At 32.5% G+C, this 23508-nt stretch overlaps 1 protein-coding gene across 3 annotated transcripts in view; it reads left to right on the forward strand.

Moving 5' to 3' along the window:
- Positions 1-23508, forward strand: part of Hr38 (Hormone receptor-like in 38) — a 58355-nt gene that overhangs the window by 12294 nt on the left and 22553 nt on the right. For 2 of the 3 annotated variants that reach the window (XM_081745034.1, XM_081745042.1), the window contains exon 2: positions 7030-7139. In XM_081745034.1, the coding sequence (XP_081601160.1) occupies positions 7030-7139 (110 nt within the window). Of the gene's footprint in view, positions 1-4890; positions 5205-7029; positions 7140-23508 lie in introns of those variants that run through there. The other variant, XM_081745051.1, reaches the window with a different exon arrangement.

Consider the following 23508-nt stretch of genomic DNA (forward strand, 5'->3'; position numbering starts at 1 on the left):
GTGTAGAAATAAAATTAAACCTCTGGGATTATGCGATTATTCTAAAAAGACATTTTATACTATAGGCATATGGAATAAAATTTTTAAGCTTCAAAATATTTAATATTGATTTAGCCCGTTTTGTTTTTTCTTTTTTCTTTCCACAGTTGTTAAAACGAAAGCAAAAAATATATATTTGATTAATGTTGCTGCAGCAGATTTGTTCTAAATCGAAATCAGGTAGATATGATGTTTCTTAAAACAAAAAAAAGAGAGATTATTTTCTTCTCATGGACTATCTGTCTCTCTCCTATTACGTGTTTTACTTGTGTTATAATTGCAACATATAGTAACCGTGTTTAATGTTGTGTGTTGTGTCATATGTAACTAATAAAATTCGTGTATGATTAATTCAAAAAGACAAAACAAATTGAACATGCTTTTTTACGTGTTACATAATTGTGTTAAAGTACAAACTACATGCTGTAACATGCATTAATCTTGTACGCATCTTTTGTTGTAAAAAAAAAATCTTATTTAGGCAGTGATTAACCAAAACCATTTTTTTTAAAAAAAAAAGCTATAACGATGCTTCAGTGAAATAACAGTAAAAAAATGTATTTACTTTATTTAATTTTGTCGGTTTATAAAGCCAGCATTAATGATAAAGAGGAGAGATGTGCTCAAAGTCATTAGTCCCCCAAGTCTTCTGGTAGATTCTGGGCCGCTGTGTCTTGTTTAGCCAGGGGTTGTATATATATATATATATATATATATATATATATATATATATACTCATATAAATTTTACTACATAAAGTTTGCTAATGGCTCATGCTTCTGTTTTGTATTTTTTTAATAGTCCTATACAAAATTTCGTTCAACTGCTTCTATGCAAAAAAAAAAAAAAATATGTTACATTGTAGCTTGTATAGACCTTCCCACACTCGAAACTCGACAAATAAGTTCCATATCGAACTTACTTATCATCCCCGTATTTTATTCCAAAAATGAAATATATATATATATATATATATATATATATATATATATATATATATATATATATATATATATATATATATATATATATATATATATATATATATATATATATATATACTGTATAAATGAAAGTAATTATGTTTGTGACTTATCAACTCTTAAACAGCCCACCGATCTCGATCAAATTTTCCACATAGATGAGGTTCGAGCCTGGGATGGTTTTTATCACTTTACTTTGTCGGTGCAACTCAGGGGAGATGGAGGGCGTCAGGGCCGTATCCAGGGGGGTCCAGGGGGCCGACCCCCTAAATTTTTGCTGCCCCCCCTCTAAAAAATTTACGGTAGGCATGCAAATGAAATATAACATGGTTGGATCGGGCTCCCCCTAACTTAAGCCGGGCCCTCCCTAAATTTTCGGGCTGGCTACCGCCCTGAGGGGAATATATATAAATGACCGATAGCAGAGAGCGCTTTAGTAAATAGTAAAAAGTGACTGACTAACGGAACATATTACTATTTTTTTTTCTTATTTGAACCCAGCGAAGCGGGTGATTAATGTTAGTTTTAATTAAACAAATCCCCTCAATAAAGTCAAACATGTGTAAAAGATTTTTTTTTTAAAAAATCCATAATTTATAATGTCATTCCCAGTTCCATACTTTTCTACTTATTCTTTTAAAAAAATTAAGAAACTCTATTAAACCCTCAACGTTGGTCTAATGGGTATCGCACACGTCGTTGTTCAACTGGGTTCCGAGTTCGATTCCCGGTGGGAGAACATTGAACGCATTACGGTGGTTAGGATTCTACCCTAAACTGTAGATCCCGATTCAGCGCTGAAGAGGGACGCTGAACTTCAATAAGTAACCAACCGAAAGCCAAGGTAACAGAACGCATAGTTTAATACCTATTAATTAAAGAAAGAGGAAAAGCCGTGATTATTTTCATTTGGGAAACGTATTTTGTATATCGAATACTTCTAACAATATTTTACTTTTTTTGGAGTCAAATGTTAATTTTAACATTGATTCCCCCCCCCCTGTTTCATAATGTCTCTGTTATTGTGTTTAAAGCAAGCGTGATCTCAAAAAGTGATTTCACGTCTAAGTATTTTATATATACAAATTTACTAATATATAAAAAGTTAATTACATATAACTTCGTCATTGTACTATACTAGCATTAACATATAACACATTCGTGTATACTTGTTTACTCTCATTGTTTGATACTAACAGTGGCTTATTCTGTGGGTTATATTTTTTATTATTACAACTAAACTTCTTTGTTGGTTTTAATCACTATATTAGACTAAGAAAAGGAAAAGAAGTTACGGAATGTTTACTGATTTAAGCTTGAACTGAAAAACGTTAATTTCATTGCTATTTACAAAAAAAAAAAAAAAAAAAAAAAAAGTGTCAGGAGTCCTCCTGTGTTTCAGTAAAAAACGGCCGTGAAGCACTAAATCCGTCAAGATAGAGCCCATTCAATTGGATTATGCGTAGTCAGCATATCAAGTTCCAACATACTTATATTTAGCTTTATCTTATGGAGTTCACTCTTCTGGTCAAAGTCGGGTTTCAGTGGACTGTTGAGGAGATTACCGTATTTTTACAGCATCAAGGCTAAATGAAATGTGAATCCACAGTTTAATGTATTATCTGTACCACATGATTTCCTACTGGGAGTCGAACCCGGGTCTTCCACAAAAAAAAGGATGTACCGGTCCTTCACCACGAAAGAGCTCCCACTACACAAACTAATCAAGAAATAAAATCATTTTTTCGATTTAATACACAAAAATATTCTCAGCTAGGAAAATAAGTAGCAGTGTCACAGACGTTGCCGCCCACAGCGGGGAGTAAAAGAGCAGCTGCGTCCCTGGATTATTTCGAAGTGCCTTCAGTTCTTGGAAGTACATATCAAGACATAGTAATTTACTTACATACTATATCATTTAATATATTATAGTATTATAGTTCATTACTGTGTTTACTATGGATTTATATAATATATATGGATGGAAGTAAATGACTGTTGTTTTATATTATTTATGTATTATGCGAACGCGTGCTTCGAAGTGTGTGTGTGTGTGTGTGTGTGTGTGTGTGTGTGTGTGTGTGTGTGTGTGTATTTTCAACTGTGCTTGTGTGTCAGTTTTTTGCCCTCCTTGAAAAAAAAACTTGCAGGTGTCCCCACTCATAGAGTACACCACGTGAAGGAGTTTGGTTTACCACAGTGTATACACAACTCTAAAATTGCAGTTTGAGTCACATCCTTACAGTATTACAAACTCCCTCTGTTAGCCTAGTGGCTAGCCGGTGGCAATAGCCAAGTGGTCTCGGGTGTTCGGCTTCGGATCATGGGGCGCAATCCACTGGGAGTTCGAATCCCTCTGAAGAGCAAGGTTGGAATTTTAACTGTCCTGGATCTTTCTGTGTTCTTGACCTTGTCGTGTGTGGATTACACAAAAATTGCGCGAACTGCTCATGGGAAACCGTATCCCGGTTCGGACGAACTTTAAAAAAATATTGCTAGTGAGTGCGCCTTTCATACATGTGGTCCAGGGTTCGATTCTTGGTGGGAAAGCACAGCAATTTAATATCATGTTCATTCAATTTCGTTAATCATCCAGCTGTTGCAGCCCAAAAAAATGTTAAACAAAAATTTTTTATTTCATTTTCAATAAAATGAAGTAGATTAATTCACTAATCCAATGAAGCAGAGCTAGCATGGCTAGTTTCTTTTCTCTGTTATTTCAGAGATTACACGCCAGAGTGAAGGTATAGAGTTATTAGGGATATCATCTACACAAAAGCTGTGTCAGAGACGTCATTATGTGGGAAGATGGGAGGGGCAGTTGCCTCCCCTGAAATTGATATATATCTAGATATTACTATGTTATTGATCAGGATATATTAATGATAAACGTGAAACTTTACTTATATCGGTGAAGAATCTTTCCCCCCCCCCCCCCAAAAAAAAAATCTGAATGACACTGCTAAGCTATGACTTTGTTAGACAGTTGACTTGTGTATATCAAGTACGTATTCTCCCGACAACGTACTCTTGTTTCTTATAGTGTGGCAACAAGCCCTGGTTTCTCTATTGAGATCCACAAATACCAATGGTTATCAAATAATTGATGTAAGCCTAAAGCGAGAGAGAAAATTTAACACCAATTTTCTCTAAAATTATAAATTGCATACGTAAGATACGTATTTTCAATATTTGATTAAACAAATATGCAGAATATTATTTGTATGAAGAGTAGACATAGTGAGGACATTGTTCCTTATTTTTAAAAAAAAAATTACAAAATAAAAATAAAAATAAAGAGAAATAAGGGGCGAACGACAAAAGGAAGTGTGTTCTGGTCGGCAGTTTGTCCGTAATTTTACGGTCTTCAATCTAGTCAAATGGACTTTTATAAGAGACCATTTAAAAAACAAACTGAAAAAGACACACACACTGTAATAACCATTGTTATTACTGTTTAAGAAAAGAAAAAAGAGTACAACATGATGGAGAGAGAGGTATTGTGAGGTGTATACCCCCTTGCTCCCTCCTGCCTAGCGTCCCACAAAGCTAATCTTCCTCCCGCCTAATTCGGTTCTGGTCCATAAGCTACGCCAAGCTGAACACAAAGGAACCCACTCGAGTGGAGGACTTTTCATTATGAGGCTCCCTCCCGCCGACTATATTGAATTCCAAGGCTTCAAAATACCACTGATGTAATACAGAGACAGTAGTGGGAGGGGGGAAGGAGACGAAGAGAAATTCACCAGGGGTACAACGGGAAAGGGGGTACTGATTCCTTGCACCCAGGGGACAACTTTGACTACGGCTATAAATTTGGCACTCACTCTGTCTTCTGAGTTCATTTTGATATCTAGTGTCATCGCCAAAGGCACAGAATAGATAGTGCTAGTATAAAAAATAATACGCCGACAATCGGAACGTGTTTATTATAAGCCTCACATGGACGAAATTTTCTCTCGTGTTCAGTGCACTTTGCATTCACCGGAATAAACGTACTTCAAAAAGTATAAAACCTTTGCATTGTTTAGTTCTCTTAACACGGAAGATAGAACTGTTTACGTTTTACTGTGTTTAACGAATTGTGATACCACCATACCATAAAAGCAAAAAATATAACGGGATAAAATTCACTTTTGAATTCTTTTTGCACTGGGATGTTGACCACACCAGACGCAAGCGGTTAGTTGTTTTCATGTGTTAATTTTAATCTCAATTCACGTCTAATATTCTTTTTTATTTCTTTAGGTTAGTGGTGGCTTTTGAGGGACGTCACATCGGCAAAATATTTAAATGTTATATCTACAAGTGGAGGGAAGAAAGCTTATTTAACGAACTTATTATTGTATGTAGCTTTCTGATCGTCTGAAACTTTCTTCCCTTGTCTTGCAACAATATTTTTTTTTCACCGATGTGACATCTCTGAAAAGCCGCCACTAATTTAGAAATAATTTGAATCAATTTCTTTATAATTCCGTGGATCGTTTGAGCTAGGTTCCATAGTGTTCAAAGATGGACGTTACAAAGTTAATTTTTCGCACTTTCGATTTTATCACGGCTCTGAAGGGAGGTATTTTCAACCGTGTTTAACAGAATAATTTTATATAACTCCATAAAAGAAAGTTGTTTTCTATCATTAGCCTACTACATCGCTTAGGTACTTCATTTGTATTTTCTGCCTGTCTTGTTTACTGTGTGCGAGTTTGTCACACTATTAATGAGAAAGCTGTCAGTGTGAATCTTTATGTATTTATACATGTTTCTGGGCGCTGCCGGTATCTAGGGCCTTAAACCCTTCATTTATAAAATATTACGCCTGTTGGCGAGCACACTGTCTGGGGAAGAGAGAGGGATGAAATAAAGTGACCTGTTACCAGTGTGTTTGATACCATCTCGACATTTGCCTGGTGTGAATGAGGAAAATTCAGGATGGCTGACCTGAAATATCAGTTACGCCTTTTTGAGCCAGTATCCTTACCGGAAATCGAACCTAAGACCATGTGAATCTTTAGAAGATCATACTTCTCTGGGATGGAATTAGTGTTCAGCCTTGAAATATTTTAGATTTTCGTAACGAAATTACAAAAGTGAGTAAAATGAAGTGGGTAAAAATTAAAAAAACAAACTCAAAAATTACCATTCTGTATCCGAAACGCGGTGCCAGCAAGTATACTATTTTTCAATATAGTTTCAAATTCAGCTGTGAATCCATTTTTAGACTGAAAACCATTAACAATGAGATAAGAAAATATTAAAAAAAAAAACATTCAGGATCTATATTTGAAAGTTACTATCCATTCCAATAGTCTCCTAGTGGGACTGAGGAAGAAGACGAGATAAACCTGAACCAGGAGAGACCTTCCGATTGTGAAGCGAGTACGCTAACTGTATACCCTTAGATTCGATAGCTCGAAACTCTTAGCTGCAGATCAATGTACTGATAAATCGGTTTCCTTATTACAGCCCATGGTTACTTCCTTGTATTTTTATTAACTTGAAAACATAAAATAATAATTTTATATCTGAGAAGTTAATGTGGTCATCAGACTATTGTTATACGGTGATGTAAAATTTCAGGCATATACATCTTTTTGTAATAGTTATGAACTTTAGGGGGATATTACTATAATCATTTAATAAAGAACTTCATCGTGTTATTAACCGAATAATGAAAGCTTTTCGTTTCTTTGGAGTTTAACATCCTATGTTAACAGTGTGACTTTTAAGAGGTAAGTTTGCAGCTTAACGTGTGAACCAAACTATTAGGTGTGCTTCTACCGAAAATCTAACCGAGGTCTCCCGGAATATACATAAGAAACCGCGAACAATTTAGACATGGTAATAGCATCTTCCTGTCCTAACCAGAAGTATTTTTTTTTTCTTCTTTTTGAACGAAAAGCAAAATACGAAATCAAAACATATTGTAATGTTTTTAAACTGTCATTCTTTAGATTAATATGAGCTGTTTGGCATGACTAATCGTTTTTAAAATTTTGTTCTTACATAGCTCAAGAAGTACCAAAGGAGGTGACAAGTTCTTCTGACCTAACTTTGAGCCGAGCTGGTGGCGTAGCACCGTTCACTGTTTCTTCAAGTATGCTTCTGCTTCAAACCCAGGTAAGTGCATGCCTCTTGTTTCACGTACTGTAGAATAGAAATTGGAAATCTCGCTTTAACAGTAGTTCTTTCGTGCAAATCTTATTTGAAATAACAAGCTTAAGTAAAATAGAAATATTACTATTCAAAATACCCAAATACGAAATAAAATAACTATTTTACTTGCTAGTAGGAAACTTAGAACAGAAATAGTAGCATATTTACAATTGTTTCAAATTGTCACAATATGTCATACTCTTGAGATACAAAATAATTGGAAACAAAATAAGTTGTTAAATTGATTCATCTTTCGTCTACTGTAATTTGTATAATTTTATGATAAAATTAGCATTAATCTGTTGGTCAATTGTAATAATATTTGCTATCATTGGAAACATTGGGATTCTGTTATAGGAACCACTCATCCTGACTAGAGGTTTTCTTCCTAAATTACAATGCAATATACAATGCAATTTAAAAAAAAATCCAGAAAGGCACACGTAAGAATACGTAAATATCCAAATATATGGAAAAATCGTGATATATATAGTCTTATAACTTCTCTTATACGTAGCATGGAACAATAGAACATTTATACCAAATCGTTCAGCTGGTGGCTGTAACCAGTGTGAATAGCTGAGTATTGCAGCTTATATGGATGTTAACAGAATTTCCATGAAACTTAATAGAATATTCTAAAAATAACAGTAGATAGTACCCATCATCATTTAATTGTATACAGAAGTGGTAATCATTAAGAGAATGACCTTGTTCACTGAAGATATGAGTCATGAACATGGCCAGAAATTTTCGCAGGGGTAAAAAAAAAAAATGAGGAAATCAATCAATCGAACCCGTGATTTTGAATCTTTTTTCATTTGATTTGACATTTCTGTTAATAGATGTCTTCTGAAATTTATTAAACATAGTGTTTTATTTTACTAAGTAAAATAATAGTAGTGCTAGGAAACCATTCTGAATAGCATTTCGGAATTACTTTTGTGAAACCATTTTTCATATTGGAGCATAAACCAATAGTCGCTTCTGGTCTGACTTTCACAGCGATGTTGGACAAAAACAGTGTGAAAGTTATAGGTTACTTTTCAGAGCAATGTGTAAGTCGTAATTTTTCAGAAGAATAAAAATCTGAAAATCTAGAGAATCAATCCTGAAGGAAGCAAACATGTTTCAAATTATAATAGTATGTTAATAATAAGTATTTCAAAATAATGAGATTTTAAATATTCTTTTATGTAAAAACTAGAATAAACTAGTATTCCGTCAGTTAAAATAAACTAGTTTTTGCATTGTTCTAGAAATTAATTAAGAGATGGTGTGTTCTTAAAAGAGAAGTAATTTTAATATTTATTATCATCACTATTCATTTTTTATTTATTTTTTATTATAGTTTCTAAATATAACTTTTCCATTTTACTGTAAAAGCGAGGTTTCTAAAAAGATATACTTCAGTGATGTTGTGTTATTATGTCCAATTTCCATGAGTGTAGAGCATAATTTATTTAGTAAAGAAACCTAGAAGTCTTTCTATTTCCATAACATGTAACTAACAATTTTACATGTAACATCTGTTAAATTACTTTTCGTCTTTTTTTTTTTTTTTTTTTTTTTTTTTTTTTTTTAGAAAACCCAACACTACTGAAGTTATTGTATTGTTTCTGTTCTAATTGTAGTATAAGAATGTTCATTACAATGTTTTGGTGAATTTTACTTAGGAATCTCGTAGTCATATGTTATATGGGATAACATAGATAATTTCGCGAAAATACTAGTTTAAAAAATGCAGATTCTTTTCTTAGTAAATTTGTAAATAAGAAATGTTACTCTCTCCTACAAATTGATTTCTTTAGTATTCTATAGTAGCGAAGTGGTTATCACGTGTGTTTTATGTCACATGACACTGGACTCCAATCCCAAAGAGCAAGCATATTTTTTCAACATCATACTTTAAGACTACGGTCAGGTATAAAGTTAAAAGTTTGACAATTTTGTTACTTTTTTGAACCAGAAGAAATTTTTAAAAATATTTAGCATGTCTTTATTATTATTATTATTATTATTATTATTATTATTATTATTATTATTATTATTATTATTATTATTATTATTATTATTATTATTATTATTATTATTCTATTTAGTATTTCTTTCGTATTTTACTAACATAAACATTTAGGGTGTTTTCAACTCTAGCTTTATGTGTGATATGGCCACTGTTCTATAAATGAACATTAAATTTTTTTACCCCAGAAAGCAACTTTTTTATCTAAAGCTTAGAGTTTTGATCTGGAAGTTTACAAAATTATCTGGTAATTAAAAATTTTGTTAGGAGGGAGTAATTTTGGCTGTGCAAATTCTTTTCCAATTTCGATAGAAATTCTGATTACGGAATAAATAAGTGTCTCAATAAGAACGCAAGATTTATTTCTTTAAGTAAAATATGTATGATTTAGTCAAAGAGTGTTGAGATTTTTTCCAGTATAATACACCAAATTTCGATTTAGTGAAGCAGGCAATATTTGTAGAATATTCTCATGAATGCGTTGGAACGTTTTCGTTCTTTTGATAGAATTTCCAATTATGTTTTCTTATAGTTCCAACTTAATTCATTTCTTTAGCTGAGGGATTTTAGTTGATTATTTCGATTATTGCCGTTCTATCCCTTACTTTGCGAAGAATAAAAGTTGCATGGTGTCAGATTTCAGAATCTCTTGAATCAGTTCTGTTTTTTTTATGCTAGTTTGCTAAACCATGTATATTAAGTTTTCTACATAATGACGTATTGGTCATATGCGTACGAAGGAATTCATTATTACTATTCGAAATATACCTTATTCGATATTGTAAAACCTTCCAGCGTTGTCTTAGCAACCCAATGAAAATGCCTTACAATTAAAATCTTGCGGTCTTGTCAAGAAACCTTTTTATATCCAGGAAACTATATTTTTTCTGTGAGTTCCCGTTCATATATTTTATGAATGTACTATTGTTTGTAGCAAACGTGGATATATTCACTACATATGTGTTTTATAGTATGTTTTGTGTGTACTTTTTCGTTTCAGTACAAATGCAAAGTCTGGTATATATGTATGTGTGTGTGCGTGTGTGTGTTAATGTTTAAAATAATGGTAGTATGAGTACAAAAATGTTTACTACCGGTATTATAGTTCAGAAATTAAACAAATAAACAATTATAATTTTATCTCGTCATATTATCGAGCAATATTTGTCGGAATTTTTTAAAGATTTAGTTTGAACTTACAACATACATACATACTTACAATACTACGCACCGGTATGCAGTGCATACCATTTTAAGTCTGTTTTGCTTATATTTTTCGCCAGCGTCAAATATAACAAATGCAAACCAACGACTATTTGTAGTGACAATTTTAAGAAGCATTTTATAAGTAAGTGAAATGTTGCTTGTCTTTGTCATATGAAACTTTGCTTCTTGGGGAAAAAATACAAAAAATTCGATTATTGGATACATTGAGGATCAAACCTCAGTCTTCTGTTTGTCGAATAGATACCTTATCACTTGACCGGCTGGTAGTACGCTATTCCTTTCTATTTGATAGAACATCGACTTCGATTAACTTTATAGAACGTATTATTTTGTGAAAATGTATCTATAGACCCCCTATTAATACATGCATATATTAAAACAGTTTATAAACACAATATCACTAATGTTTCAAAGAAAATATAATTATATTGTATTACTCCCAGATTTCATTAGTTAAAATAATCCAAACTAATTTCGTAAACGAAAAAGGAACTAATTTTAGTTGAAAATTTACTTCGTTTTTAATCTTAAAAAAGAAAAACAGTGCGAGTTAAGCATGAAGTCCAGAATTTAATTTTCTGTGCTAGTGGGACTTTCTGAACCAGTAAATAAATTAGTGATTAAAATTTATGTAAAATACAATTGATAGTTTTAAAGGCTATATTACAAGATAAAACAATTATTCAACCTCACGTGCACTTAGCAGTATCGTTTGCTTACAAAAGTGATGCTGCATGGATTTGGTCTTCGCCTGGGTGGTATATGACACTTTTCACTCCATTTCCTTGTGGGTTGCAGATAGATCAAGGAGTCTAATGTTATGGTCTTGCAAACCCGTGTTTTTGTTAATTTTTAGAAGACTATTTTAGATTAATTGTGCTTTTGTATACTCCAATGATTAGTAGGCGTGCCTTTTGTTTCCGTGGTTTAGTGTTCGATTCTGGTTGGGTTCACAGAATTTACGATTCTTACCTAATATAGTGAGATAGTTGGGAAACTACTCGATTTAAAAGGGCTCCAGCCTTCATGTAGGAAAATGCCCAATATGTTGAACCATACATCAGTCAGCTGAAAGCTGTAACACTAGCCACAAAACTTCGTATATTGTATTGTATGTACTGTAACGTATAAATACACTGCGAAAAGATTTTTGTCAATAAATAACAAATATTACCTAAAAATGATGTTTACACAGTCCAAGGATATTATGCACCATTGAATGAATAGCGACTTCTACATATACATTAGAATCTTATGAGCAACTAACAGAATATCTACTACCAACTAAATGAATGGTAGAAAAGGTAGTTTAAACAATATAATAATATATTGGCATGCTGTCAGGTTTCTGTAGTCAAATGTCTAAAAATAACAAAATGACCTACTGATATATTTTTAAAACATGTTCGAATAACTAAATTAAAATAATTATTCATAATTCTGAATTGCTTTCATTGTGGACTTCAATTGTTTATTAAAAGTTTAAATTCTGTACTTCCGTTTCGTTTTATGCAACTCACTGATAGCATATTTTCTGTACGATTGCCAAGTAATTTGTTAATGGTAATGAGTTTCGAAAAAATGAAATGAAATAACATTGCTAGTTTTACGTTCCTTAGGCTAATTGAGACGGATGAGTAATGGAAGTGAATAATTATCAAAGAATTGGTGGAATAAAAATATGGGAGAAAAAAGGAGAAACCCGAAAAATCCGTGGACACGATTTTTCCCCAAAAAATAATTTTAAAAACTCTATTCTTGGTCTGATTTATATGTAACATACGAAACTCACACCTGTCTGAGAGCTGGTTACTGATGTATATAACAAATTTACTGCAAATTTTCGTTTGTATTGTAGCACAATCTTTAATTTGATCATTCGTAAGATAAGACCAATGAAGGAGCATGTCCTAATTATTAGTTAACGTAACCAGCAAAATTTTAACCAAAGTCAATTAGGTTGTAACTGCTGTTAATTGTAAGATAAGTACCATTTTATCTGTAATCTGGAAATGTCTGCTTGAATTTCTGTTTTAAATTCTTCTGCGTTCCACAGAACGAATTTCAAGATGGTTCCCTTAATAAAAACTTCGAACATTTTTCTATCTCCACTTATCATCTGGAATTGAAGTTCGTTAACAGATACACACACATTCTCTCTCTCCGACTTGGGAAGAATGAATTTGCGCAACCAGTTGATTCAACATAATATAGTATCGTTCCTCGTGTCATTACACATATACTTTTTCCGGTTAGCTATATTTATACTGTTGTTCTATACTGTTATTCTATATACATACGAAAATAATTACTTTACAGTACCGGTATCTCAAAGGATACGAAAAATGAAATGAACTCTTTAAGTTTTACGTCCCATGGTTATGCCGGTTAGGCTAAAGGAGAGGGCGATGATGAGAAATGAATGAAATGGTGGAATGAAGAAAGTGGGAGGAAACGAGATAACCCCGAGAAAACCCACGCGCACGGTGTTTGTCCATCACAAAGTTCACTTGGCGCGAGCTGGAATCGAACCAAGGACCCCATGCACCAGAGAAGAACGCTCTACCACTGAGCCACCGCGATCCCTAATACCGAGAATGAATAGCTATTTGCGAAGTTAACTATAAAATAGGTAGGGTATTTATTTTGTATCGTCATAAGCACGAATATTTGCGCTATGCATGGACTCTTTTGCTTCTAGAAATTATTTTAGAAACTTTATTATCTCTATACCAAAAATAAAATTTTGAAACATAAGATCTAAACGTCAATTTTCGTTCACCATATTAAATAATTAATTTGGAAGCTTTATACAGTTGTATTAATAAAAAGCTGATACTGAGAATGATTTCAGCTTTTAGCTGAATTAAATAAGTTGAATTTGTGACATCGATACCTCGAAGGAGAGATATATTCACATATGGTCGTCTGATATACACGTATGGTACACTTGCTTTGTATTATGGTGAATTAATGTCATATTTCAATTTTCTCAATTGAGACTTTATCTGAATGTAAACGACACCAAATATTGTATTACATAAAATATATAGTGATTTTACACGTCCCCTTTTTGATGCCTTAATTCTCTAGTGTCAAAAAAGGAATTTTATCTTCTATCGCTTTGTTCCTTATATATATATACTCACAGACTTCACCATCTTGTTAACTTTCTGCAGCTCTTTTTTTACCCGCTTCTTGATGCTGCTTTGTTAGTCGGTGATTAATTAGTCACGCTGTGAACCACCATGTCCCGGTGACAGAAAAACGAGCGAAAGAAGTGTGTCCCCCTTGGGGATGTGTACGCACCATTCAATGTCAGTGATATCACAAACTGTGAAGACATTTTTTTTTCTTTCTTCTTTCTGCTGCCATTCATTTAGAGTCGAAAGGGAAACAACGAAGATAAAACGTGGGCAAAGTGCCAAAATAGAAACTTGTAAACTTATGAAGTGATAATTTCATTTGTTCTATTCATTCACCATCTTTTCAACATAACCCTTTCGATTTCGTATTGAAAATTTTTTATCACCTTTTCTCTTCTTACTTATTTTTTTTTAAAAATATCTTCTTTTATCGTTTCTATTAAAACATTATTACTTTTATTTTCTCCATCCATGCTTTGTGATTGAAGAGACGGATAGGGGAAAAAAGATACACACTCACACACACACGACACGGCCATAGAAGTTTCGCTTCTCTAATTGTTTTGCTTACGACCAAAAATAATCACTCCCGGTATTTTTCGCTTCAGTGCACGTGACATTTAAGCGCAGGATGAGAAAGATGTCCCTCCGGGCGTTATAACTGCTTTGCTACTTGCCCGTGCAAAACGGCGACGATGCCGTTCCCACCCGAAGATAAGGCTCTGTGTGTGCTTTTTTTTATATATATGTATATAACTCCCTTACAAGATGAGTGAGCAAAAGTGAAGGGGGTTTGGGGAAGGGGGCAACTGCCATACTGCGGACAGCGCAGATTGCTTTGCGGCAATGGGAATTCTCGAAGATTCAAAACGGCTGCATTGCTCATATAAAAAGAAAAAGAACTGATTTCCTTCCCCAATGCACAAGAAACTTACTTTATTTTTTTTAATATTGAAATAAGTGTTCATTATTCTTTTTGTTGTACAAGATATTAACTCAAACACGAAAATAAAGGTACTCCAGATTGCTAGCTCAGCTTGGCTTCAGCTTACTATTTTTGAGCCGACTCGAGCAATCAGATTAAGAATCATTCGGAGACTTTTCGAAGTTCAGGACATTTTCTAGTGTCTTAAAATAACTGTAAAACAACGGGTAATAAGTTAGTAGAAAATTACAGAATTATTTTTTAAAACTCTTTCTACTCTGTTTCAGGCTGCTGTGTTCCCAAAATTTTAGTATTGCCTTATGGTTACATATTTCCATAACAGTTATAAATGTCGATAAATTTAAAATAACGAAAATTTTTATTTTAGAACACTCGTAAATAAGTTGAGCCGTCTGGATGTCCAACCTTGCGAGCCCAACTCTCTGGCTCAGTTCGCCTCGATAATTCAGCGCGAGGACACGTGTGAGCACGAACACTATAAGTGAACAGCAACAAAGAGTCTTAAGTTCTAGCAAGCGTGAGCATGATTGAGGTCATAGTGAGCGAGATCAGGAGAGAGTATAAGCCATAGTGAGGGTAGCGAGCCTAATTTGAGTCAGTGCGAGTATGAATTAAAATGACCCTCACTGAGATTAGTGAGCCCGACTCCTTAGTGAGCGCGTGTGAGGTTAATGAACGTGAGATCTAGCTAGCGAAAATAGCCAGCCCAAGCTCAAGTGAGTGCCAATATGAGCTAACGTGAGCTTCATTGAGATTAGTGAGTACAAGCCTCATTGTAGATAGCGAGTCCGAGCCCTTAATGAGCGAGAGCGAAGTGAGGTTAGTAAGTGTGAGATCGAGCTAGCGAAAGTCTCTTTGAAAATAGCCAGCCCACGTTCAACTGATTTGATCTCTAAATTATTTGAGTTTCTGGTGGACAACATCATTTGCGGGTTTGTCCGTTCCTTTCTACTTTCTTCATTTCTCTACATCACCCATAATCATTCGGTTGCTCTAATCATTCGTCTCCTCTATTCCTATTGATTAGAGGATTCGAGGGATTCCGGGTTTGATTTACGATGGGAAAACATTAAAATATTTGAGCGCGTTACGGTGGTTCAGATTCCACATTAGACTGTACATTCACGTCTTATATGTAGTCTGACAAGGGACGCTAAAATCCAATCATTTCATCTAGCCTACAGATTACAAACATCGAATATTAAACCAAAGACATCAGTTTGTCCCATAAAATTAATCACACTGAGTAATCAAACCATATAATGTATTTGAATGTGAATTTTGGAATTGTTGTGGATATTGATTTTTGTTTTTGTTAAGAGGCCCCATCACGGTGAAATTAAAATGCCTCTAATTTTAATTATGTGATATCTTCAAATAGATAAAGCACAAAAGAAAATCGAAAAGTGGAATAAGAGCTCGCTAGACATTTTACATACGATACCGTTATCAGAACTCACTTATCTATTTTCGATTTCCAGTCATTTAGAAAAATCGGCATTTATTTTCGCGTTTTTAAATGGCTGCAACCGGAAAGTTACTAGGTGACTCGTGATAACGGTACCTCGTGCAAAATAATATTATCTAGCGCGCTCTTGTTCCACATTTCGATTATCTTTTATCTACTTGAAGATATCACATAATTACTGTAAAATTAGTGGTGTTTTAATTTCACATTGATTAGGACTATTATGCTAACTTTCTGGTTTCTGTTTACAGTTCTCAATGTAGATACTTCTTTTCAAACTAGAAAACAAATCCTTATTGTTTTGTTCTTTTTTCTGTTTATTTTCGTTGCAGCAATTTGCAAAGAAACTTGTTCTCCAAAACAACAATTTCAATGAAACGGAAGATGATTACTATGACATTTTGGTAATTATTTATTAATAATGATGGTGTTTTCTTTATTTTATCCCTTTATATATATTTTTTTATTATTGTTAACACAGCAAGCATTGCACCTCCTGGATGCCTCGTATACCTTATTTTTCTTACTTTTACATTTCTTCCTTTCGTAGGGAAAGTTTAAAAAAAAATCTTAACCTAAAGCAAATGTATTTGGACCTGTTCTTCTTCAACGCATACATTATAATAGATGTTTCTCATATAACAGCGCTGTCAAAAATCTATATATACGTATACTAACAATTTGTTTAAAATTCTTTTCAGCAATATTATAATAATACTTAAGAATGATATTTTATATGTTTGTTCTTGTTGTCGTTTTTGTTCAGTTGTTGTTCTTGTTGTTCTTGTTGTTGTTGTGCTTTGACTTATTGTATAATATAGCTTACTACTTCCCTTTCAGTTTCGGCTTAGTTTTCTTTTATCTATTTTTTTCTTAAGAGGGGGTAATACTTATAAAACATCTATCTTCGTTTTAACAAAATAACGGGAGAAAATAATCATATCGTCCTTATTTTCTTACGATACGATACGATTCTCCAAATCGCTCCGTTAGTATTGCTCAGTCATATTTTCTAACATACCAAAATGAAAAAAGAAAAAAAAAAACAACATGAAATTATAAAGTTAGATAATGAATTTATCAACAAAAAGGAACATTTGTTAGCAGGTTCATTCTTTCATACCTTATTTTATATACCAAAAATTGCTCTTCCATTTTTCCCCACGTATTTTTTTTATATAAAAAACAGGCAATTAGTACCGCCTCTTAAGAACGAAACATACGTGTATTTCTCATTCATTTTCGTAGATTATTCAAATATGAATCAGCGTAAGAAGTGAAAAAATAATGTGTTGCTAGTAAATTAAAGAGTGAAACTAAACGGATGAAGTCACATCCGTTCTATTATTATGATTATTATGCAGCAACGCAACTACATCTACAGTATCTGGTGCTTGTTAATTCCAAATTCTAGACCTAATATTAGACTATTCTACACAAAGCATGAATATATTTTATTTCGTAAAACGTGAAAGACAGCACTTTGTTACAAACTTTATTACCTATAATGTTACTCAGAGGAAATAACTAAATACACTTTTCTTGGTCAAAATTCACGAAATTAAATAAGTGTAAAAGTCAAAGGATAGACCCCCCTTTCACTCCAATAAAAATATGCTAAATAACTTCTTCTGGTTTTAACTTGGTCACAGGTTCAGTTCGCAAGCTCTGTTCCCACTTGACTATGAGTGTCCAGATAGTTTGAAAGTGATGCACCATTGTCTTGTGTAAAGTCAAACAGAAGGAAAAATGCAAAAGAAAAGAAAATTACTATTGAAGTTTCTTTCGGTTAAAGCTACTAAATAAAGTTGATGAGTACTCGAATTATTGAGTTCATTTCTAGAGAGTTTGAGAATTGATCCAAATCCTAGTTGTTGTTTTTTTTAATTTAGCATCTTTAGGCTAAAAGACGTCGAGCTCTCGACTGGAATTTGGGTTCGACTCTGTGGAAGAGCATTGAACACACTGCATTTTTAATTGTAAATCCACGTCTCATATAGCCCCTTGAATAAAGAAACAAACAAAATAGATAGGAAAATGAGCAAATGAATGTATATTGAAGAATTGATGGCATGAGGATGTGAACGAATGGGAAGGCCCACGGATGTGCTGTCTAGCACATATTCACATAGCTTGGGATTCAACCAGAAATCCCTTCATATCAGACATAAATACTCTACCACTGAGTCATAGCTTCTTCGTGGCTAAACAGTTAGCATACGCGCCTTTGGCGTGGGAGACCCGGGCTCGATCCCCGGCGGGAGCTCATGTGGTTCGGAATTCACGTTAATCAGTAGGTCTACGTCTCATATCGCCTCGCTGCTGAAAGGGACGCTAAACTCAACTCAACAACAATTCTACCATTGAGTCACCGTGCCCCCTACGGTTTAAATATCTAAGAATTCTATATGATAGGTAATGTCGCATACATTTTTCCATTGAAATCATACACGAAATCTGCTTATGTGTTTTTACCAAAAGAAATTGCACTTAAAAGATAAAATAAATTTGTACCCGTGAAATGTACAATATATCATATTTTGCCTAAGCTGATTCATTATTGAATAATCAATACGAAAAAAAATAGAAAATGAGAAATTTTACCATACTTCTCTTTTGCTGTTTATCGGTGTATCTGTTCTGTCCAATTGTTTCTGTAGATTTTTTTTAAAGAAAAGATATTCAGGGATAATATCCCCTGACTTTATTTTTCTTTTCTTTTTTTCTTTTTGAAATTCGTATCTTCTTTAGGTCTTTCACAAGAATTGAAATCTAAGAAGTTTGTATAGAAGATTATCTCCAACAAGCACATTAGTTTTACAAAAAGACTCACTTTTAAGATATAATATATATAAATATATAACAAGCCAATAACTACATAGTAAAAACAGAAAAAAAGAAACATCATAGAATCGTTGTGTGTGTGAACGTTATAATAAGACACTTTATTAAATTATATGGGTTGTCAAACCTTGAGAATGCTTATTTCAATAATGGAAGGTGAAGAAGAACAAGACCGTCCATCAACATCAGGTTATAAACGACCAGCTCGACGTGAAAAGACCGTAGAATCATCCTCTTCATCGTCATCATCAAGCACGGACGAAGAAGAGTATCGTCGCTTTCGAAAACGAACGGTAGGAGCGTAGGAACAGAAAGGCGTCGTCAAAAAATTGTAGTTGAACTAATTCCCAACTCTCAACCTCGTCCGTCGTAGGCAGTGTTGAATTCATTTTCTTACCGTAATACATGTGCAGAAAGCAAGAACTGTTATCATGAAAACGACAAGAGAAAGAATAGAGCAGCACTAGGAATCACCATAGATACACGTGTTTTAAAAAAGGGACAGAAGACGCCGCTATGAACCTACAAAATTACTTTATTTCTGTTACCAACAGAATATTCTTTTCCTAAATTTATGTATTAGTATTTTTTTTAAGTAGAAGTGTTTTCTTTTTTCTGTATGTTTTATAAATATTGATTTTTTAATGTTCTTTTTACGCTTTCTTTTTTTTTTTTGTATTTTTATTCAGCGGCATTTGCGTTTCTCTTTTTGAAATAGTCGCCAACTTGATTGCTTCTTTGTTGAATGATGTACTAAAATTATTCTGCCGTATTTTGTTATTTTTTATTTTTATTTTATTTTATTTTTTTTTGTTTTGTTTTGTTCTGTAGTTCGTGTGCTTTCTTATACACCTATTAAGGAACAACATAATGATATTACGAAATTCAAAACAAAATTAGATTTCGTTTTGAATCCGATTAGATTTCGTTATACTACTAGTTTTGTTATTAGCCATCTATCTATGTGTCGTTTTCCAATATCACTTGTTATCATTTCCATTGTTCTCCCCACTTCTATTGTTTGACAATGCCTGCTACATTGTTCTTTTCAACACTTCTGCTGCTTGACATTGCCTGTCATATTGTTATTATCGCCATATCTTATTGTTCGACAACCCTTGTAAGGTAGTCCTTATTCAAGTTCTATTGTTCGACAGTATGTATAGCCATGCTATCACCACTTCCATTGTTTGACAATGCCTGCCTCATTGTTCTTATCAACACTTCTGCTGCTTGACTTACCTATCACGTTGTTCTTATCGCCATATCTATTGTTCGACAACCCTTGTAAGATAGTTCTTATCTAAGTTTTATTGTTCGACAGTGTGTATAGCCATGCTATCGCCACTTCCATCGTTTGACAATACCTGCCTCATTGTTCTTATCAACACTTCTGCTGCTTGACTTACCTATCACGTTATTATTATCGCCATATCTATTGTTCGACAATCCTTGTAAGATAGTTCTTATCTAAGTTTTATTGTTCGACAGTGTGAATAACTTTGCTATTACCACTTCTGTTGCTTGGCAATGTCCATTACATTGTACTTATCGATACTTCTATTGTCCAGTCATTCCTGTAACATAGTTTGTCCTACTTCTATTTTTGACAGTACCTGTAATATTGTTCTTATTACACTTTATTTTGGTCGACAGCATCTGTTACATTGAGTTTTTCTTTAAAACAACTTTTCTATTGTTGGCAGTGCCTTTTCGTAAGCGAGTGGCTAACTCGTGTGGTCCCAGGTTCGATTCTTGGTGTCGGACACAAGCCTGAGCAGTGGTTCAGATTCACTTTAAGCAGTAGGTTCTGTCTCATATAATCTCGAAGCTGAAAAATTATGTTGAACTCCAGTCAACCAATAATTCAATTTTCTATTGTTGCCAGAACAGTTTATATAATTCTTGTTATCACTTCTATTATTATTAAACAGGATTTGTTACATTGTTCTTGCATCTCGAGTAGGTAAATCTATTGGAAAATTATTTACCTCGTAGAACACAAGTATTTGTTTTTACTCATTAGTATCCAAAAATTATTTTCTTCGTCAAATAAAATTATTATTTGCAAATTATAAACTTAATTATAAACAACCTACTATGTTGTACTGAATAGGTGTGTAATTGTTGGGTCGCTTGCTAAGTCGGTTGTACAGTACTTTTTTATGTACAAATTCGAAGCATTTTTAAAAATCTACTATAGATTTTTTTTGTCTTGATATAACGTTCAACTATTATATCTTCTTATTTGTGTGTGTTGTTTTATATTTCTTTCTAAAAGTTTCGATCTGACTTCGAACAATCCTAACTTCTTTCTATTGTGTTGTTTGAACGTGCTATTCACGTGTATTACATTAATGTTATTGCATACGTATAACGGATTCCTTGTTTTCTTCTTACTTAATTACGTATCTGCTGAGCTGTGTGTGTATGCTTTGTTACTGTGCTATATAATCGTGTGTGTGTGTGTGTGTGTATGTATATATGGTACCTGGATGTTTTAGTGTGTCCTGATTTTATGGTTTTGCACATATTTAGAGCAAAATACTTACCCATTGGTTTTGTTCTGCTAAAAATTCGTAAGTTAATTTAATTAATTCTTATTTTATTGCCATTGAAAATGACCAAAATTTATTTTTTTGGACAGTGTCGCATAATAGTATTATATAGGGCAGATTTTTTTTTAAAATATAGCAGTTCTAGTGATAGGAACATATAGTTAAATCAGGTCTTTGATGTTCTTTTTTTTTCTAATATAAAGTATCCTATTCTATATAATAATATGATTTGAAAAGAGAGCTTGTCAGAAATCTTATTTCCAGCGTCCTGGAGATAGTTGAAACACAATTTAAAATTAAAAGACTTCTAAAGAAAATGGAAATTGTGTCAAAATTTCTTTTCTCAAGCTTTATTTTTATTATTTGAATTGCAATTGCAAAAAATTCTATCAACTACATAGATAATAGATACAATGAATAAATTTGTCTCATCTGATATTGAGAATTTTGACTGACATTTGCCCTCATTACTATTTTAAAAAATAAAGACTACTTCAATTTTGATTTAGTTCTACTTGAAATTTCACCTCCCATGTTGCATCTTATAAAAATTGGAATAAAGTAAATTTTTTAAAAAAAAATCGTTCAAATTGAACTGCATAAAGAGCTCGTAGATGATGCAATGATCTTTTGTTTTCATGCATAACTTTTTTTTTTTATTCTCAAACTACTCAGTATACTTTGCTTCGTTTCAAATGTAGAATATAGACTATGCTTAATGTAGCTTTAGTTCGAAGTTTGCCTTTTGAAAACGAATCACTATAAGAAAGACTATTATATACTTCTAAATTTAGGGGAACGGAGCATGAACCCAATAGCCTCGAAATAGATCTTGTATAAATTTATTTTATCAACTGATTCATTTCTTTTAAAGATAATTGGAAAAACGCTGCTATATTGAAAAATAATTAAGCACATTTTATTTCATTTTAATTAAGTTTTAATTTCGAGTTTTATTTCTGTTACTACTTGCTTTATCTTATAATTTTAGTTTTGTAACTTATTCATCGTAATTTCAAACTCAGTTTACAGTAAATTATAAGAGAAATAATATTCATACTCTGAATTGTCTTTTATCACAGGGAAAAAACTGCAGCATAAATATTGTCCTTGATATGTTCATTTATTTATTATTTCAAATTAAGAGTCATTTTATTATTTTTTTCAATTATTACATTGATATAATTAAATTTACCAAATCTTCGATTAATTTACTTCATTTCAATTAGTTGTTATAAACGTTTCTTTAAGTTTGTTTTATTTATATTTTTCCTTTTCAGAACAAAATCCAAAAATTTTAGTTCTTCAAGAGAAAAACAAAATTATCTACGTCTTTCAACATTGAATAATTTTCGAACGTACTACTGTTTATTATATATCGTATATATCAAGCTCTGTTTATATCAAGGCAATGTTATCCCTTACAATGGGTGAGCTAGTAACGGTAAGAAGTTTAAGTCAATCGTTAATATTTCCTATACTACTAGATGTCACAAACAAATGCAAATTAAGCTATTTATTCTCACCCATGTAATCTAAAGATCTTAACTCTTCTTACGCATCCGTAAGTAATAATAATATTTTCTTATTTTTGTGTCCCTAAAATGGTAATTAATTAAAGCAGTTTGCGAAACTGTTTTGCATTTTTTTTTTTTTTAACAAAATGTGATATGTCATTGGAATGCCTTGTGTTTTCGTTGCTGAATTAGATTTATTTACTGTGAAGAAAATACTAGGCTCTTTTCTCCTTTTTTTCAATATTCATTCATCTTCGTTGAATTTTACAATTGATTTCTGCTTTTCAAAATACAACAAATCTTAAAAGGTAATTTTTTTAATAACATATATCTTGACACTCACGAACTACTATAATCTTAAGTAGGTTATTAAAATTTTATATAATGTAATTTTTAACACTTACAAAATATAAATAATCTAAAACAATTGGTTTATAATTTTTAATAAAACATAATATAATGTTTGTGAAATATTATAATCCAAAAATACAATTTAGTAAAAAAAACAAATGTAACGTAACTTTGTAGCACTTACAAAAATCTAAAACAATTATATAATAATACTTAGTATGTATAAAATATTATTGTAATTTAAAATAGTTTA

Source organism: Thermobia domestica, chromosome 2, assembly GCF_964235325.1.
Source record: "Thermobia domestica chromosome 2, izTheDome1.hap1.1, whole genome shotgun sequence".
NCBI classification, from domain to species: Eukaryota; Metazoa; Arthropoda; class Insecta; order Zygentoma; family Lepismatidae; genus Thermobia; species Thermobia domestica.